Genomic DNA, 19259 nt, shown 5'->3' on the forward strand with positions numbered 1-19259 from the left:
AAGGTATCATTCACTGTGGTTTAAAAACAAAAAAAGTGGCTTGTGTATGGAGAGAAAGTAGACTCTTTTAATTTGTTTGTGCCTAATTCTTGATTTGTAACTCATGCAATACATTTTGTGAGTAACTCTGCACTTACATTTGTGTATTTACATGTACAAAAATTACAAGATACAAAAAAAACATAATTTACATAAAACAACTTCAAATTACAACGGCTTAAAACTACACATGTAAATATTTAAAAAGTATGCACCAATTACCTGATACACACGTCTAAAGCTGCATGTACGTACAAATTAAATATGACTTTTTTAACGTCCCTAAATTTTGTGTAAATGATGCATTTAAATGCTGCTATAATACTGGATCATCAGAGTTTTCTTGTCAGCCACTTTGAAATGTATCGTATGAGTTACAAATCAACAATTATGCACATATAAATCCTAAGTTACACACAAACATACACTAGTTACAAATCAAAAATCACACAGACACAAATCGAATGAGACTATTTTCTTTCCATACAAGTGTGCATTGTGGAAATCCTTAACTACAAAAGGGAATTCAAAACAAATTTCCTGTCATTTCCTTCTTCTTTTGGCAGTTTTTCACTGCAGGAGTGGTTGCCATTATCTTGGACAAACACATCACCCTGAGAATAGTAAGTCTAATGCTACGTTCACATCAGGCATGTGATGCGATTTTTCGAGTGCACTAAACCCACATTTTGAAAGCAGAAGTCTAAAACGGGCATATGGTGTACTTGCATTTACACAGACACGAGGGCGTTGTAAGCATAGCTTCAGAAACAACATTAATGCTGCTTGTGCAGTGGAAATGTGGCTTTTCTGTTCAAGACAAATACATATACTTTTAAAAAATATACTAAAATGTATTTCAGATAAACACTCAATTTGCTGACCGATCTGAATGTGGATTAAATACATGAAACCTCTTGAGCTTGTTAGTGGCTCCGTCAATGACTTAAGGCCATGTCACAGCCACTACTTCATTCCATGCATATTCCATGTATGAAGTTTCCGTCTTTCATGATACATAGGTAATTGAGTAATACATATAACATCATGCTGTCTTTAACATGATGATGGATGTATTTTTTCCAGCTACAGGTGTGTTTGGTGTTGAGCGCTGTGTCCATAGTGATGGCCGTGACAGCTGTGATCATCTACTCTGTGGACATCAGCCAGAATCCTGCTGTGCCCTGCGATGAGGGAACAAGCACTAGCACAGAGATAGAGAGAGATTGTGACGAAAAATACTTCGCCATGGTTAGTGTCAGCTTGTTATGTGAAGTTAAATGTTAATATAATATATAATATAATACTAAAAGACGTTTTTAATAAAATGGAACTTAAAAATGAAACCTGCTGCCTTGCTTCCACAATGAACTTCTTCTCCCATTTGGCTGTTTTGTAACAATAGAAATGGTTACTTTTTCTTTTCCAGGCACTGAGCACAGGAATCAAGTCATCGCTTTTAATCTTCACACTGGCCCAGGGAACACTGTCCAGCATCATTGGCTTCCTTCTTCTCCAACAGAAACAGAACTTCATAGCGTACACCGTACGGATGTCTTTCATTTTTTTAAGTTACAATTCCCCTTTCAAGCACAATATTGCATATTAATTCTTACACTTTCAGTTGTTGATCAGTTTGTAGTAATTTACTTTAAATCAAGATACTTCTGAGATTCTTTTCTTGTTGCTGTTCAGACATGAATGTTAGAAATTAAGATATTAGATGACCTGAGTGTAGTACGTGTAGGCGTCTTTCGGGAACTTACACATCACATGAACACCCTGTGCATACAGCATTTGTGTGTGGTCAGTACACACACCTAATGACTAGACTCTGTCATAATGCTGATTGTGTAAACTTATCGTATTATGAGATGTATATCGCGATACGTATCGTATCACCAGACTTTAACCAATACATACTCCTAATTTTCTCTCACACATTGTGATGTTCTTAGTAGATTGTGTGAACTTATCGTATCGCGATATATATCTTATGACCAAACATTTTCCCAATACACACCACTGATACCGCGACCCCGAAAGGGACAAAGCGGTTCGGAAAATGGATGGATGGATGGACACCCCTGATATTCACACACATTGTGATGTTGCTAGTTGGTAGTGTGAACTTATCGTATCCCAAGATGTGTATCACGATATATATCGTATCACCAGACATTCTCCCAATACATACCACTGATATTCACACACATTGTAATGTTGCTAGTTGATTGTGTTAACTTATCGTATCGTGAGATGTGTATCTCGACACGTATAGATCCTTTACAGCCTTAAAACATTACTTGTCATCACTTGCTACTTTTAGAACGTAACAACTGCTATAAACACAGGAACTATGTACATAATTTTTTATTCAGAGTCATGTGAAAGCTGTAGATTTTACTTGTTGCCTCTTTTGTTTATAACACCACCTTTCCTCCAGTTTAGTTTTTCTCTATCTTTACCTCATTTTTCCTTTCTTATATCCATACCCCTCACCTCACTCTCTCTTTCGTTAGGTCCAAAAACAAAAGCAAAATTTAGCTGTAAATACAAAGGGGGTTTATACAAATATATACCTTGTGTAGTTTAAGATACACAACCTCCTATTTTAAAAGTAATGTGTCCAACATCTGAGGTCTTCTCCTCTTACCTGGTTGAGTAAAGAAAAAAATTAATAAAGAAAGTTGGATGACTGATTTATTCTTCCTTCTGTCTTCCTCAGTCACTTTCTGCAGCAGCTCCCACTGCTCTTCTACCCGTCGAACAGAACCAGGAAGCCATCAGCGACAGGACTGGTGATGAATAATTTCAAACTTTGATGGTTTCTGTTGAATCAAACTCCTCTTTCTGAAATGCTGCCTATTGTTTTTTGCATGCTTTGTATAAGTAGTATGGCTTCGAAAAAAAAAGATAAAGTCACTTGAAGTATTACATAAAAATATGTCATGTTATATACTTATACATATAGTTTCGTTTTATGCAGACTCACCCTTTGTAGCTATAAGACATTAAATAAACACTCAATGAAAATTGTGTTTTTAACATGCTCATTGGATTTTTTTTTTTGTAATAAAGGACATATGTGACAAAAATTATATTCAAAATTGCATTTCTTTAATCAAATCGTTGTTTATCAGGAGCAGACAAAAAGTGCTGTTGGAAAAATAGATTATTTTTGACACTGGAGATGCTGAGAGCTGCTCCAAGCTTTCAGCATATTGGAGGGGAAGGGTGGGCGGAATTTCTGACGACCTACTGCCGCTCTGCAGAAACTTTGTCCTAGAAAACAACTGAGGTTTTTAAATTGGGGTAAAACTGCATAATTGCAGTCAATAGACCACTGGGAATGCTTTGTAATAGATCTTAAATACTTTTTAATGGTCCGCTTTTTGGGAAAAAAACAATCTAAAGTTCAAAATATAACAGGATTGAAGTATTAATTATGGATTTAATATTTATTTTGTTGTAAATGAACATGGTATGACCAGGATAATGCTCTTCTAGGTCTGCATTATCAGAAATGAATGTCTTAATGGAAGAAGAAACCATCCGACGCAGAAATTAGATTAAGATGATAAAAAGAATGCACTAAAATGTCTGTAATGAATTACAGATTAATGCGATAATTTGACACCCCTAATTTTAACATAAAGAGTCACTGACAGATATTGATCTTCCTAAACCTGCCTCCTGTGGTCATTCGAGGAACTGCAACATATTGCACTCAAATTTTCTTTAGATTTGGTGCAGAAAGTGGAGCTTGAAAATTGTGTTTTTGATGTTTATAACATGTACTTTTCTTGCATTTCTTGTGTGGTGAAGAACTTATATAAAGTCAATTAAGATTAAAAATGCATTTCTGAGTATTTCATCATTCAAATTGTTGTAAATCAGGAGCAGACGATAAAAAGTCCTTTGGGAAAAATTTGTAGTTATTGCATAAAATGTACAATCGACATGCAGCAAGATGATCAGAATGGGAGTTTAAACTTATATTAGAGGTTTATTGTGCACAAAGACTTTTATTGTGAAGTTTTATACTGTCGCATCTATCAGAAATATTTAACATATTAAAGGTGATGAAGTCTAGTAATAAGCTTTTAATGGAAAAAAAGCAAACCAGAGGGGTCAAACAAAAATGTTATGTTGATCAAACTGAGCACAGTTCATTAATTGCAATCAATTTTTGAATGAGACTACTAACTCCCAAAAATCATGTGAAATAGCATATGTAATAATAAATAAGAAAATGTATTAAACCCCAGACTAACCATATACTGTATATGTATTTTTCTATTTTTTTCTTCTTTTTTTGTTTGCTTTTTTCTGTAATTATTTACTGCTTATTTGTTTATGTAATCTGAAACCCAATAAAAATTAAGTAAAAAAAGAGATAAACCCCAGCAGTTGTGTGCCTTTAAGAATTACTCTATACAACAGGCAATTCTACAGTTTCCTTCACCATTTGAAGGAACTCAGAAGCTGGGGGAAATTGAGATGAAGTGATCTAACAGACCCAAAGTTGTACAAGTTGCTGTGGTACAGCCCTCGTGCTCTCTTATGGGGTCCAGATGACCCCACTTTTAATGTAAACATGCCTAGGATAACACAAGGGTCTCATGGTTCAAGTAATGATGGCTTCAAGCACATTTTGTTCATGGTCTTTGTAAGCAAGTTTAAGTTTCAGCTGTGAAAAGCAGACTTTGAACTGTAGCAATGACAGGACAGCTTGAACCAAGAAAGTCATTCCAAAGATGTGATAATATCCCCAAGAGACTCACCTGGGTCAGGAACTCCACAGCTGGACTATGGAAGACTGGAACATGTTCTGGAGAATGAATCAAAATATGATATTTTTAGTTCATCACGCAGAATTTTGTATGTTGTCAAAATGGTGAAAGAATAGATGTGTAATGTCAATAGCGGAGGAAATCTGATGATGACGCTGGATCTAGGGTGGATGACATGTCCAGAGTGAAAGGCGCCCTGACTCAACACAACTACCTCATTATTCTGGAGCTCTGTGCAGTTTCCTCTGGCATTTGTCAAGGGCTTGTTCTAAAACAAGTGATCATAAATCCAAGATTTGGAAGAACTACCTAAAGACAAAAAGAGCAAAGTGGTAATCTTAAATACATGGGGTTGCTAGGACAGTGGTCAGCACAGACTAGAGCCATTTTGAGATGGTTAGCTATGAGTTAAACAAAATATCAGTATCAATATTAAAAGATCGGTCCTTTTTGTCTGGAACTGATGATGAAGGACCGAAAATGCAGAAGACTGAGTATTTAATAAATAAACTGAAACATGAAAATGCCAAGGGAGCAATAAAAGAGTGACAAAGCAGATGACGTGACAATAAAGAACTGAAATCCGAGCACTTCTATACACTCAGGACAATTAACTGTAATGAAAAAAGCTGTAGATGATTAACATCAACACAGAGAGACCAACAGGAAACAGCTCTAAACATGACCAAAAACACCACTTAAAAAGCCTAATTAAACCGCTGGACCCTCACAGTACCCCTCCCCAAAAGTGCAGATCCCAGATACCCAAACCCAACAGAACACTTGAGGGGAGAAGACCTGGAGGAACAACAAAAGATACACTAGAAAACAATTATGCCTCCTTTCCATGAGCGGTCCAGACCGCTCCACTTGTGGACAGTTAAGAATAGTCCGGGCTATTCAAGTGAGCGTTTCCATTGAGTGTTGGACCATCAAGGTGCATGTAGGGTGTAGAACGATGACATCGCTGTGCGTCGTAGCTGTGCGTCATAGAGATGCAACTGCAACAGTTTTCGGATTCTGCATGTCTCCAGTCTCTAACTCTCGTCAATGAGGAGTGATACTGAATGCAAAGAATTTCATATTCTTTGCAAGAAGATTACAGGAGGCGAAGAAGAGCCGAAAAGGGGACAAAACTTTTGGCCTGGTCAGACAGTTGCTGTTGTCGTAAAACCTTTCCGCCAATCAATGAGTTTAAACGTGTGACGACAGAAGCTCCGCCCTCACTGGTCCATTCCATTTTTCTATGGACCTACAACCAACAGGGGACCAAAAATGGTAAGAATGGGTCCATTATATAATGGAAACGCTCAAAATATCGTACCGGTTCGGTCCGGTCCAGTCTTGACCTTTCAGTGGAAACGAGGCATTTGGATTCCTGAAGCCTAACAGATGTGAGGAGTATGAGAGGAATCTCTCCTCAGGAACAGGAAACATGAAGAGGAGCAGCCCTGGTGACCCTCCTCAGGCCACGGCCAAGGGGGAAGAACGATGACCATCCTCAGGTACAGGGAAACATGAAGCTTGGAGGGAGTGAAAATTTGCATTTTTTATTAAAAAATGTTGGTTCAAATCAGTCTCCACCTGCTTCTGTGTGTACTCAACTGAATTATCAATATCTATGGAGTGTGCAAAAGGCCATCTTGTAATCATGTAAAAGGAAAATCCTCAAAAAGTTATGTATTAATGTGTACTTATTGTATCTTTGATTAGAAGCCTTGACCTTAACACACCTGACTTTGAGAAAATAAAGTTTTTCTCTTTTCACAAGGAATAAAACCCATCAAACCTCAGTGTTGCATGTGTGGTTAAGTTTATACTAATAATCATACTAAATGGTTCACAGAACTAGTAGTTTGTTGGCCATGCAACAGTTGGAGGTGCTTCTCCAGACACTGTTGTGTAGTGTGAAGGATGCAGGAGGGGGTGGGTAGTTCTGAACACTGCTGTCCTAATCCGCTCTTAGAGGCTTAACTGCTCCTCAGCCAGGTTGACAGCAGCACTTGTACACAGCCTTCACATACCAGGTTTGTGAGAGTATAAACTCTTGGATTATTACAAGGATCCCATTGTTCTACTGAGAAACTTTAAAGGTAATTTGAATAGCTTCGATAGCAAAATAAAGAATTTGTTCCCCTGCAAAATATGTGCTTTAACATTTATTATTTCTTTTTAATTAAAATTTTTATTTCAAGCTTTTCAAAATGAAGGATCGACTAGCACAACTTAAAGAGGTTGGTAAACAATGTGTTTGTCAAATGTAATTTGTAGTTGGACCCTGTCTTTTGCATTAATTACCTATAAACTTTGGAGAACATCACATCTGCTGCATTTACTGAAGAACTAAAGCTTGCTTTTGTGATAAATCATACTTTGCAAAGTTGAGTTTAGGAACCAAATGTTTTTTATGCATCCCACATATCTGTTTTGTTGTTAGTATTTGTAAAAATGCTCAATAACAGCTTCTGTACTCTTTCCAGGCATTGTTACACAGCCATCTGTGTGTATCATACCACTCCAGCTTTGATTGAAGCAAAATAACATGTCTACCAAAAACACTATATTGGTTCCCCTTTTTGATGACGACTTCAAATTTTGACAATTTACCAACACAAAGTGTTTAGAAAATAACTGAAAAGTAACATTTAGATTTATTACAAGAGGACAAAGAGACTTCTGACTAAACTTTCGTGCTGACCTAATTAGTTGAAATATCACTATTTTCTGTTTTGTTTGCTGCTTTTTTGGTGTACTTCTTGTGTTTCTAATATATTCTTGTGACATTTATCTGTCGTTGCGAATCATGAGCGTATTTGTTATGTAGAAAATACACGGGGCAAGCTACAAGCTACAAGATAGATCCATGAACGCCTTTGATTTCATTGTCTGAGCTGAAATATGGATCAAAATTGTGCGGCAAGAAAGATGGAAGATGACTTACTTTGTGTCACACTCACAACTTAGAGGTGAATTTCTAATGAACCACTGCCGCTCTGTAGAAACTATGTTCTGGAAAACGACACAGGTTTTATTATTTTGCCTAAAATTGGCATAATCTTGATTAAAAAACCTCTGGGAACACCTTTATAATAGAGCAAAAGATGATCGGAGGGGGCTTTAAAGAAAAAATCCAAAATGTTAGAATGGCAGTTAACGATATCAACAGCATTTCAATATCAACAGTGTGGCAACAATAATAACTAATGCGACCACTCCACTGGTGAAACAGTGATGAAAATGTCAGCATTTACTTTAATTACTAGTGAACAACACTTTGGTCCAAATATATGAAACTCATTGAGCATCTTTTTTGATCAGCCAATTGAGAACTGTGGGGCAGAAATAGGGTTTAAAGTAGTCAACCACCAAATGTGTAAGTTCTCAAACTTCAAAATGTGAGAGAGACTTGTAATATTCATCATAAAAACACTTCAACTATGAGAAATAGAATGAAAAAAAATTAAATCACATTTTATTTTATTTTTTAAGATTTTATTTGTGTTCTTGTAAAAACTAAGTAAAAAATGGTAAAGCAATACAACACAGACCATAAATTCCCTCCAAAGATTTTCTATGGGTTTGAGAACTGGAGACTGGCTCGGCCTTTCCAGGACCTTGAAATATTTCTTTCAAAACCACTCTTTTGTTGCCTGGTTGTCGTGACTGAGATCGCTGTCATTTGGAAAGACACAGCCATGTTTCATCTTCAATGCTCTCACTGATGGAAAGAGGTTTTTACTCAAAATCTGACCATACATGACCCCATTCATTCTTTCCGTTACATGGATCAGTCATCCTGGTCCTTTGAAGAAAAACATCCCAAAGCATGATGTTTCCACCCCTATGCACGGATAATCAAAACGTAATGCTCTTCTTAATCACCTATATGTTCTTTAGCAAACATGTACTGTCTGAAGAAGGGGTAAACATCTGGGGCTGTAAGACCTTCTCTGATGGTAGTCTTTGTCACTTTGGACCCAGCTCATTCACTTGGTTCCCCTGTGTAATTCTGAGGTTTTAGCTCTTCTTACTTGTGATCATTTTGACCCCATGGAATGAGATCTTACATGGAGCACCAGATTGAGGGAGATTATCAGTAGTTTTGTATGTCTTCTATGCATCCATCCATCTTTAGAAACTACTGAAGCCAACTCAATGAATGCAGGATACACCCTGAACAGATTAAAGTCTGTTGCAATTCGGAATCTTCAATTAAGTTATGAAGCATAGTTTTGGACTGTGGCAGAAAGCTGGAGATCCTCAAGAAGACTTACACATACAAACTCCACACAGAAAGATCACAGCTGGGATTTGACCTTCTCATTTTGAGGTCACAGTGCTAACCTCTGCACCACTGTGCAGCTCTTGTATAACTTCCATTCTCTAATATTTGTTTCCACAACTGATTTCGTCACACCAAGATGCTCACTTCTTGCATTTCACTCTTCCCAGCCTGGTTCAGGACAAATTTGTTTCTGGTGTCCTTTGACAGCTCTTTGGTCATTGTCTTGTGGAGTTTGGAGTGTGACTGTTTGAGGTTGTAGACAAGTGTCTTTTATATTGATGACAAATTCATCAGGTGCCATTAATACAGGTAACAAGTAGAGGACAGAGGATCTTCTTAAAGAAGACATTGCAGGTGTGTGTAGGACAGATATCTTGATTATTGGTAACCATATAGTTATTCTACTTTAAACTTTACCGATAACTTCAGTAAAAATCCTATAACATGATTTCCTGTATTATTTCCTTCTAATTTTTAGTCATAGTTGTAGTGTCCCTATGCTGAAAATCCCAGGTGTCTCTCAACTTTTTATGTTGGACAATATGTACAATTGGTGACTGACTAAATATTTTTTTTGTCCCACTGTATGTTACTAGTTGCCAAAAAATAATGGACCTATAACTATTAATTGAATTTTTCCATACACCCATAAAAAAACGATTTAATAACTTAAATAACCCTAAAAATGCAAAAAAAATCCTGTCATTTTACTGTAAAATTAGAAGGGTTCTTAATTATGCAAAAACACTGTAAAAGGGACCAATTCAATCTTTTGGTTTCCAGGTAAAGTGTTTTGTTATTTCATGTTTAACCTTTTGTATGCCTCTCCTTCAACACTGTCTCAACAGAAGAGTGATGCAGGTGGAGAGGACGTCGAGGTTTCGGTGGAGAACGAGGCCTTCATGAATGACTTCTTTGCTCAGGTTGTTAGTTTTCTCCACTCTTGTCTTGGAAATTCCCTTTCCCTCTAATGTTTGCATAAAATGTTTAGGCTGAAGATATTCGCACCAGTATTGACAAGATTGATGAGAGCGTGACAGAAATAAAAAAGCTTTACTCGAGCATCCTATCAGCCCCAACACCCGACCAAAGTAAGAAACACACAAAAGGAACTGCTGTATTTTCCTCTTCCCGCTTACACAACTATTTTCTGTTTCAGAAACACAGGATGATGTTGAAGCTCTTACGAATGAGATCAAAAAGTCGGCCAACAATGCAAGAAACAAACTGAAGAGTTAGTAGTATTTGTGATTACTGCTTCTCTTTTTTTTGGATGTTTTTGCTTTATATTAGTGTAAGCTGTAAATAATGTGTTTTTGTACATTAAACAGCTATTGAGCGTCAACTTGAGTCAAACACAGATGAGCGCGCCTCGGCTGACCTCAGAATACGCAAGTCACAGGTAAAACATTCAGTCAGATCACACACATATCGACCACGCAGAGGGAACCAACAGGAAAATGTCTCTGATCAGCACAAATTATTACAATTACCTGCTGATAATGAGACACTGCTTTCTGTGTGAAAACTTGTAACATGGCATATCACCTTTACACATTGTTCATCCAGGAGAATTTATTTCTCAAATCATATTCGTCTAAGTTCTGTATTTTGTTTAGGAGTGAAGCATGAAATGACCAGAAAAGATGTTATTGTCAGGTTTCACCAGGATTCTCCAAACTCACAGCATTTCTAAAGAAAGTATCAGAGTTGGTGCAAAGTTGATTTTTTGCTATACCAGGGGTCTGAAACCTTTGATGGTTAAAGAGCCGTGGGACCACTTTCTTACTGGTCAAAGCCCAGCAAGAGTCCAACTTTAGAAAAATGCATTCTACTCATGTTTTGTGGCCATTAAGCCATTCATAGCTATGGATTTTTTTTACCTCCTTTTACTTTTAACAAAAGTATATACAAGTTGCTTTCAAAAATAAAGTACACACTGTGTCAAAAAAGAAGAAAAAAAAATGAGAAAGCCAAGTCAACGCTGTATTTTCTATTAGGCATATGTTATTTGCATGTATTTACATGCAACTAAATACGAAAACTAATAGAAATTCATGTTGGCCACATGTTATACACGAAGGTGCCCAATGCAGCCAAAAAAAAGGTTCAGCCTCAGCCACACTTAATTAGAAAATTAAGCCAAAATAGTCACGGTATATCTATGTTTACTTTAGTGAGCCTTCTTCCATTTTCTCCTTTTAATATTGATTATATGATGATATTAGTGTACAATCCAAAAAAAAACTTAATACAAAAATTAAATAAATAAACAGCAATAAACGATTCGAAAAGTATTTTAAATCTTTTAACCATTTTTTTCTCAGTTATCTGACATGTTAAAACACAAACATGAAATAATTAACCAAAACTGCAAGCCTGTTAGTTATTCAAATTGATTGGACTTTTTTCTAAAGCCGAGGAGCCACATTGGAGGGTTAAAAGAGCCTCAGGTTGTAAACCCCTGTGCGATACCATAGAATAAACTTCACTATGTTTTGTTAAGAATATATATTATTTCCCATTCAGTGCAACTCTGACTGTTACAGTTGTATCTGAGTGAACAGCATTTTATGGAATTGTGTAAAATGGCAAGTTCTCACAGCAGTTAATTGAAAGTGTGGCCACATGTAAGCTACATTCAGAGCGGTTTGTGAGGCCCGTTCAGGAACACGCTAAACGGGCTTCATAAATGCACATTTACTCCATTGTGTTCACACTGGAGTGTCTATCTGATAGTAAGGCATATCCACCACCCACAACTGGTGCGAAATTTTGCAAATTTTGCTTTAGGTTTCTTTAAATGTCATATAATTCCATCTGAGTACAAACCTCAATTATTAATTTCTTCTCCGATATCAATTTTTAAACGGTTTGCACTTAAACGGGTTTTATTGGAAGCTGTCCCTTGAAAGCGCGTTGCCATTCCTTTAGTTGTGTAAGAAATGTTGCTAAATATTTCTACTGAAACCACAAGGATCAGTTTGAGAGGGGCACAGTTCTGCTTAGTGTTCTAACATGTTTAGTACTCAGCCTACTCATAATAACACTTCATGTCAGTATGCTAGCTCATTTTAAAGGAAGGCTCATCATTTTGAGGTTACAATGTAGACGCAAGAAATGTACAGTAGATTCCTAATGTAATTTCTGCTATTACAATGGAGAGTGCATCAAATCAATGGAAAGGATAGTAACAACAATTAGCAATTAATATCCTTCTCAGCATGCCTTTTTTCTGCCCCACATGTGTCAAAGTCAAGGCCCCAGGGCCGGATCCGGCCCGCCGGGTAATTTTATCCGGCCAGCCAATTCATTTTATCTCATTGTAAACATCCCGATGTTATCTTGCACTGGTAACATATTGAAGTAATACTACGATTATGGAAGCTGAGGCATCAGTTATAATGATCTAAGGCTTTCTTTTAGGAACACACAGCATTTTACATCATAACTTTTAGTTTATTTCTGACTTGTTTTGACAAAATATATTTTTATTGAAAGTAAAATTTTGAAAGTTATTTAAGGTTTAAGTTGATTTATTCTGGAGTAATATTCCTGTTTGTTTTTAGTTTTATATTAAAAGTTATATTTACCCCGCCTTCGCCCGTCAGCAGCCGGGATAGGCTCCGGCACCCCGCGACCCCGAAAGGGAAGAAGCGGTCAAGAAAATGGATGGATAGTTTTAGTGTGTTTAATATGTTTATCTTATTCTGCCCACAACCTAAGATGTGTTTATAACATCCATGATATTCACCCACTTGTCCATAAATACACTGGGTCAAAATCATGCTGGCGTGTGGTTTCAGTTGAATCGCCTCGCCTATTTAATGTTTTCCAACCAAATGTGAATGTGCCAGATAGCACACATGATCACTGAAAATGTGTCAAACTCTCCCAGCATGCAATTCTGGCTAAGAAGTTTGTGGAGGTCATGACAAAGTACAACGAGGCTCAAGTGGACTTCAGGGACAAAAGCAAAGGACGGATCGCCCGCCAGCTAGAGATCAGTGAGTGGCAGGATATTCATACACAGACTGTTGCAGTGAAACTATTGTACATCTATCAACCGCAGTTTTCTGCGATTGAATTTTAGATTATAAACCTAAATTATCTTCATTATACAGTTTCATACTGTTGAGTACACCTGAGCCAGACACAACATGCACTCTGTTGTGTCTACAGATGTTAAAGTTCTACAATGTTATGGTCTACTTTGAAAGCTGTCCTAACTGTCAAACAATTGTTTTCAACACCTCCAAAGCGGGAAAAGCCACAACCGACGAGGAGCTGGAAGAGATGTTGGAAGGAGGCAATTCTGCCGTCTTTACTGCTGGGGTAAGACAGTGTCAAAATAAATGCTACAAGACAGAAAACATGTGAGAATATTGTTTTGGCTTGTCCCTTTAGGGGTCGCTAAAGTGAATCAGCTGTTTTAATTAGTGATTTGGCAGAGATTTTTTACGCCAGACCTTACTGACACAACCCTGTGTTTTATCCTGGCTTATCCACGTCACAACGATCGTGGAAGCCCTGCGAAGCGGCGTGGAAAGGAAGCCGCTTCCATTTGCCACCCTTGTTGCTGTAATTCACACCAGACGCAAGGCGCCGCAGACCTCTGTGGCCGGTTCATTTCGGTGCCTGATATATTTTTTGCCCGAGCCAATTCTGACAGGAAGTTCCACCAAGACACACAAGAAAATCTGGTCAATTTTCAAAATATAACCAATTTTTAACCAAAAAGTACAACTATTGACAAATGTGATCATATTTTTTTTATTTAAACAGACTGTAGAGATGAAAATAGATATACAACACACAAAAAACAGACACACCCACAGAACAATGTAGTGGGCCGACTACAAAGCGGGGAGGGGAGGTCTAACGATGGTAAAAAAAAAGCTCCAAATAACCACCGTTGTCAAAATGTGTGTCTGGTGTGAACTTGAGGTACAGTGGATGCTGCACACACTCCGCTTTGCAGCGCTTCCGCGTCTGGTGTGAACCTGCCGTTAGGCCCTCTTGTGGCTACATAGTTCAGCAAAAGCGTGGACAAGAAAATGGTGACGTCATTGTGTTCTGCTCTTCAATCCTCAAGATAGTGGAATCTAAGATCAGTCAGCAGGCCCTGAATGAGATAGAAGCTCGGCACAAGGACATCATGAGGCTTGAAAGCAGCATTAAAGAGCTCCACGACATGTTTGTGGATATCGCCATGCTGGTCGAGAATCAGGTACACATGACCATAACAACAAATGTGCAACTCTAGAAAAATCTCAACAGAAAATGTACTTTTTTGTGTTGAAATGAATATATGAAAGTTTTCAATCTAAACAGGGTGGCATGATTGACAGAATTGAAAGCAACATGGACCAATCGGTGGGTTTTGTTGAGAGAGCTGTGGCTGACACCAAGAAGGCGGCTAAGTTCCAGCAGGAGGCACGCAGGGTAAGTTGGAACTGATGGAGACTAAATTTTAAAAAAGAAAAACAGAAACTGATGCCAATGACAGGATGGTGGAAGAAAGCAGAACTTAAGGTTGAGCCAAACTGGACCTTCTAATAACTGGAGATTTGAGTGGGTAGATGAGGTGGCATGCAGATGACTTTAATGGCCTCCTTGGGTCTTTGTGGTTAATCTTTTAACAGACCAGATCAAGGAAACTGTTCCAACTTGTCTTTTATTGTATTCTGGGGTCTTCTACTTGAGCTAAAAATCTCTGTAGAACCGGACAAGGTCCATGGTTTGTACTTCTGGCACTATGTCACCCGATTTCCCAGTAGATGTTGGACTCTGGCAGAGATATCCTTTGTCACTTTTTCTGTTCACATTCTAAATGCAGGGAGGGAGTCTGGACTCCAGGTTTTATCTCTACTTTTCTACTGCTATTTTCGTCAAACCAGGACCTTCAGTGTCCAGTTTAAACTGTGAAGCAGCTGGATTGAGAATTAACTCATCCAAGTCAGAAACTATTGTTCCAGATGGGGAAATGGGGATTTGCCCTCTCCGGCTTGGTCTCCCAATATGAAGATTTCAAGTGTTGGAGGTTCAAGCGTTATTTTTTACATGAGACTGACGGGCAGATAGGTACAATCCGTTGTAGTGAAGAAAAAGCTGACTCTGAATTTACTAGTCAATCTATGTTTCTACTCCTCACCCATGGTCATACGTTTTGGTTCACGGTTGAAAGGATAAGCTTCCTTGGCTGACATGAGTAAGACTGAGTCGCTGCAGACTCAGAGTCGGGGAAGGATCCTTACAAATCTTGGACCACTCTGCATTTGCAAACTGGTCCAGGTCATTCCCTTGTGATGGAGTGAGTGTAAACCAGGGGTGTCAAACTCAGCTGATTACCTGGATCAGGTGTGTTTGGCCAGTAAGGAGCTTCATTGGCAGGTTAGTTGGAAAACATGTAGGACACCGGCCCTCCAGGCCTGGATTCTGATAGCCCTGGTGTAAACAAAAGGATGATGGAAAAGGGGAGCAGGATTACTTGGTGAAAACAGTACTACCCAGTAACTATGTTTTAGAATGACATACGTTTTTTTTCTTATTTTGGCTAAAAAACGCTTTTACAAAAGATCAAAAGATGATTAAAGTGAGACTTTAAGTGACAGAACTTTACTGACAGCTAAAAGTCTTGATATATGAAGTTTAGTTAAAAAAATATTTGTTGTTTTGAAATGTATTTATTTAATTATTTGTCATGAAAGGATATTTTAAACAACCATCTGAACTGCACTATTCCTAGCAACAGGTTTGCAGAAGTGTGCAGTCAGGCTCAGATACATTATTCATTTCATTTTATTTCATTTATTGATTTATAAAGCACCTTCCACCACCAGTCAAGGAGGCCCAAAGTGCTGTACACAAGGAAAAACAAAAACAGAGCACTGTGCAATAGTAAAACATAAAAAAGAATAAAAGACATCAAACCAAGTAAAACAAATTTAAACCAATGATAAAATCAATAAAACAATTTTAAAACAAAGATAAAACCAACATAAAATAGAATAAAAAAGCTAGGCTGATGCTAAAAGGCTGTAGTGGAGGAACCGATAGAAGTAAAGCCTCATTTCAAAATAAAAGCAAACTAATTCTGCTAAATGAAACAAATGAAATTAAAACAACGCAGCAGTAATCAAAGGTGCATTGACTGAATGGTACTCTTTGGTCAAGCTGCCAATTTGTCAAAATGTGCACACTCAAATACACTCTTACAAACCTGAGATGTAATCTTGTTCAAGTTTTCTATTTTTTTTTTAAATCTACGATTGTCAGATGAACACCTCATATGAAGCTACATGACAGAGTTTATATCAACACTGACTGTTGTAATATGTGTCGAAGTTTTCGTCAATTAGATTGAGTATACTCCATTGACTGTATATGAGAACTGGAGTGAGTGACTCCTCCTGGCTCCAAGAAATCAATATCAATCTGGGTTGATCACGGTTTACTGACATTGTCTGGCTTTAATGTGGCAATGTCTGTATCACAAAAAATGGCAATTGGATTAAGTTCACTTTGTTGGAGCTGCAAGTAAGCCATTTTCTTTGGTTTACATCACACTCACCCGGCCCAGTTCTCATATACAGTCAGCGGTGTACACTTAATATAATAACTTGTTACTTACTTATTAGCTTATTTTTTATTTTTGGGTGTGTGTGTTTTTGTGGTTTCATTTTATGTTCTGATAAATTGAGTTTGGTCAATTATCTGTTGATATTTAAAACAAAGTTAATTCGATTTTTTATAAATAAAAAGTAGATGTAATAACAGCCTTTCTCTTTCTCTTCTACATCCCGTCTTTCCTCCAGAAACAAATGATGATCTTCTGCTGCTGTGTGATTCTCGCTCTTGTCCTTGGCTCATTTGTCTACAGCTTCATTAAATAAAGAAAGAAGCTACCAGTGATGAGATGTAACAAGACTATCTCATGTTGTGTTGACCTTTTTTTGATAGAATTTCACCACATAGAAATGTAAAAAACTGCATGTATTTATCTGCTTTTCAGTGAACTTACCATGTTGACACTATAGAGGGCGTCACTGAAGATCTCTGTTTAAAAACTATGACATGCCAACCGTGACAAACAATTGACCTTGTTTTGCTGAAGTAGCTTAAAGAACATACAGTTTGACCAGTTAGACTACATCTAGGTATTTCAATGTGCTTTTGTGGGCCTTCACATTGGTAATATGATGTGAAGAGAATATGACTATTGTTTTATCCTTAAATGAAGTTTGTATCATAAGTATTGGGACAGCTGTTGTTATTCTATATCTAAACTATGTACTACCATATAAAAAACAAATTGTGCCAATACTTATGCTATTGACTGCATCCATTGAGATAGCTCATGGACATTCAGTTTGAGTCCAGCTGACTTTTTCTCCAACACATTTTCCATGATTTCAAAGTCAGTCAACTGAGACTTGATTTTGTTGCTTTTCAATGTGTCTGTAGAAAACAGTGTTTACTCTTAGGTAAAAGAAGTTTGTATTAAATTCTGTCCTGAATAAACCCAGACCGGCTTCATTTGATTACAGTATAACTGCCTTCATGCCCTTTAATTTAAATCATTTACGTTTTTATTATATAGACTGACTCTGTGCGTGAGTCCATGTTTGTGCTTCCCAGTTCCGTTTCTGTGTGTAAGTCTCACTTCATGCCATGGTGCCATTCACATTTCCCTTTTTGTTTCTTTGTCCATGTTCTGAAAAATGTTGCAGAAGGAATTTTTCAACAAGTAAAGAAGTTCTATTCAAGTGAATTGGTTGGGTTTAAATTAGTCCTTTTGAGTCTGTTGATGGAAATTAACTGAAATATTTGACAATGAAGGCATGTGATTCACACCTTGAACATATGACAAAACTCAGCAATAGCTTTACAGCCCTTTACATCTTTAATAGATGTTCACATTCATCTGTTCTAGCTTAATTGTGATGTGTACATTTGATCCTGTCTTGCAATATTCCTTTTCTTAGACTATCATTAAAATTTCTTTATAGAATGTGAACCTCTTTATGTGAGTCACTGACTGTATATGAGAACTGGACTGAGTGACTCCTCCCCCCGGTGTCCCGAATAGGAAGTACCCGCTGGCTCTAAAAAAACAAAATCACATTGATTTCTATTGAAAAATAAACAGCTATTATACGGTTAATTATATATTTTTAGAATAACTATAACATGTTTAACTAATCCTAATTTTATCAATAGTGGAAAATATTCAAGCTATAAACAATGAAAATATGTGGTCACGTCTCACATTCGAAACCTTTGATTGATAGATTGTATGGAGCCCACGTTTAAGAGGGCTTCCAACAAACTTACTTCTGATTGGCCAGAGTGGATTTTCTAAGGATGACATCACACTCACTCGGTCCAGTTCTCTTATAAAGTCAATGATGGGAGTTAAGGGGGAAAATATTCGTTGATAAGTTTGTAGTCGTCAAAAAAGGGAAATAAGACAGAGCAACTAGAGCTAAAAATAAATTTTTTTAGTTAAATGAAGCTGAGAATAGGGACAAGAAAATAATCTCTCCTTTAGGGGAGTGAGTGACAGGCTGTTTTTTTTTCTTTATGCCTGTGTTTCTCCTTTTCCATTTGATGACAATAAAACCAATGTTCTTGTTTTGCTTTTTGTGAAGCTTTCCTTTCTTTGTCTTGTTTTTTATTTCAAAGATTAAACATGTTTAAGTGTTGAAAATTTCCCACTCGATTTAAAAACATAATATAAGCAACTAGTCATCATTATTTACAGATTAACTGGATTTTTCCCATTAAAAATATATATATTTATGGTTTAAAAACCACAATATAATATTATTAGATAATAAGGTAAGTCACATGAAGTGCATAATTTAAAACTCTTTTGATGGTTAAATTTGACTCCTACATAGGAAATGGTCAACATTATGGTTTAAGTATATATTTTTTATTATTATTGAAAGCACATATTTGATCAGGATACAAGGTGAAGGTCGCCTAACGGGTTTTACAGTTTTATTTCTGATTTTTTATTCAACTTTAATCCTTGCGATATCATTTTAGACAGTTCTGGTTGGCCAACGATTAACAAAATGATCCTCTCGCTCGCCGTTCTCCTGCCTGGTGCATCTGACAAGCACGTCCTG

The 19259-nt window shown here is 37.1% G+C and overlaps 2 protein-coding genes across 3 annotated transcripts in view; both read left to right on the forward strand.

The window, feature by feature from the left end:
• tmem176 (transmembrane protein 176) overlaps positions 1–4565 on the forward strand; it is an 8075-nt gene extending 3510 nt beyond the window's left edge. For both annotated transcript variants that reach the window (XM_024259917.2, XM_024259918.2), the window contains exons 4-7: positions 606–662; positions 1126–1290; positions 1469–1585; positions 2768–4565. In XM_024259917.2, coding sequence (XP_024115685.1) covers positions 606–662; positions 1126–1290; positions 1469–1585; positions 2768–2851 — 423 coding nt within the window. In that variant the 3' untranslated portion in view covers positions 2852–4565. The remainder of the gene's footprint in view (positions 1–605; positions 663–1125; positions 1291–1468; positions 1586–2767) is intronic.
• Positions 4566–6815: 2250 nt separating this feature from the next.
• zgc:165520 (uncharacterized protein LOC571872 homolog) lies at positions 6816–19213 on the forward strand. The gene is made up of 11 exons (XM_024259779.2): positions 6816–6928; positions 7031–7069; positions 9969–10043; positions 10112–10211; positions 10280–10354; positions 10452–10522; positions 13019–13127; positions 13382–13455; positions 14216–14350; positions 14455–14565; positions 16938–19213. The coding sequence occupies exons 2-11, from the start codon at positions 7040–7042 to the stop codon at positions 17013–17015; spliced, it is 858 nt and encodes a 285-aa protein (XP_024115547.1). The 5' UTR covers positions 6816–6928; positions 7031–7039; the 3' UTR covers positions 17016–19213.
• Positions 19214–19259: the final 46 nt, after the last annotated feature.

This window comes from Oryzias melastigma, linkage group LG1 (assembly GCF_002922805.2).
Source record: "Oryzias melastigma strain HK-1 linkage group LG1, ASM292280v2, whole genome shotgun sequence".
Lineage (NCBI taxonomy): Eukaryota > Metazoa > Chordata > Actinopteri > Beloniformes > Adrianichthyidae > Oryzias > Oryzias melastigma.

What these genes read in the sequence shown, in the direction of transcription:
- zgc:165520 (XM_024259779.2), top strand. Translation starts at nt 7,040, where the DNA reads ATGAAGGATCGACTAGCACAACTTAAAGAG. An exon ending in CGCCCGCCAGCTAGAGATCA is followed by an intron (nt 13,128 to 13,381) that starts GTGAGTGGCAGG and finishes ACACCTCCAAAG; the next exon opens with CGGGAAAAGCCACAACCGAC. An exon ending in CCATGCTGGTCGAGAATCAG is followed by an intron (nt 14,351 to 14,454) that starts GTACACATGACC and finishes CAATCTAAACAG; the next exon opens with GGTGGCATGATTGACAGAAT.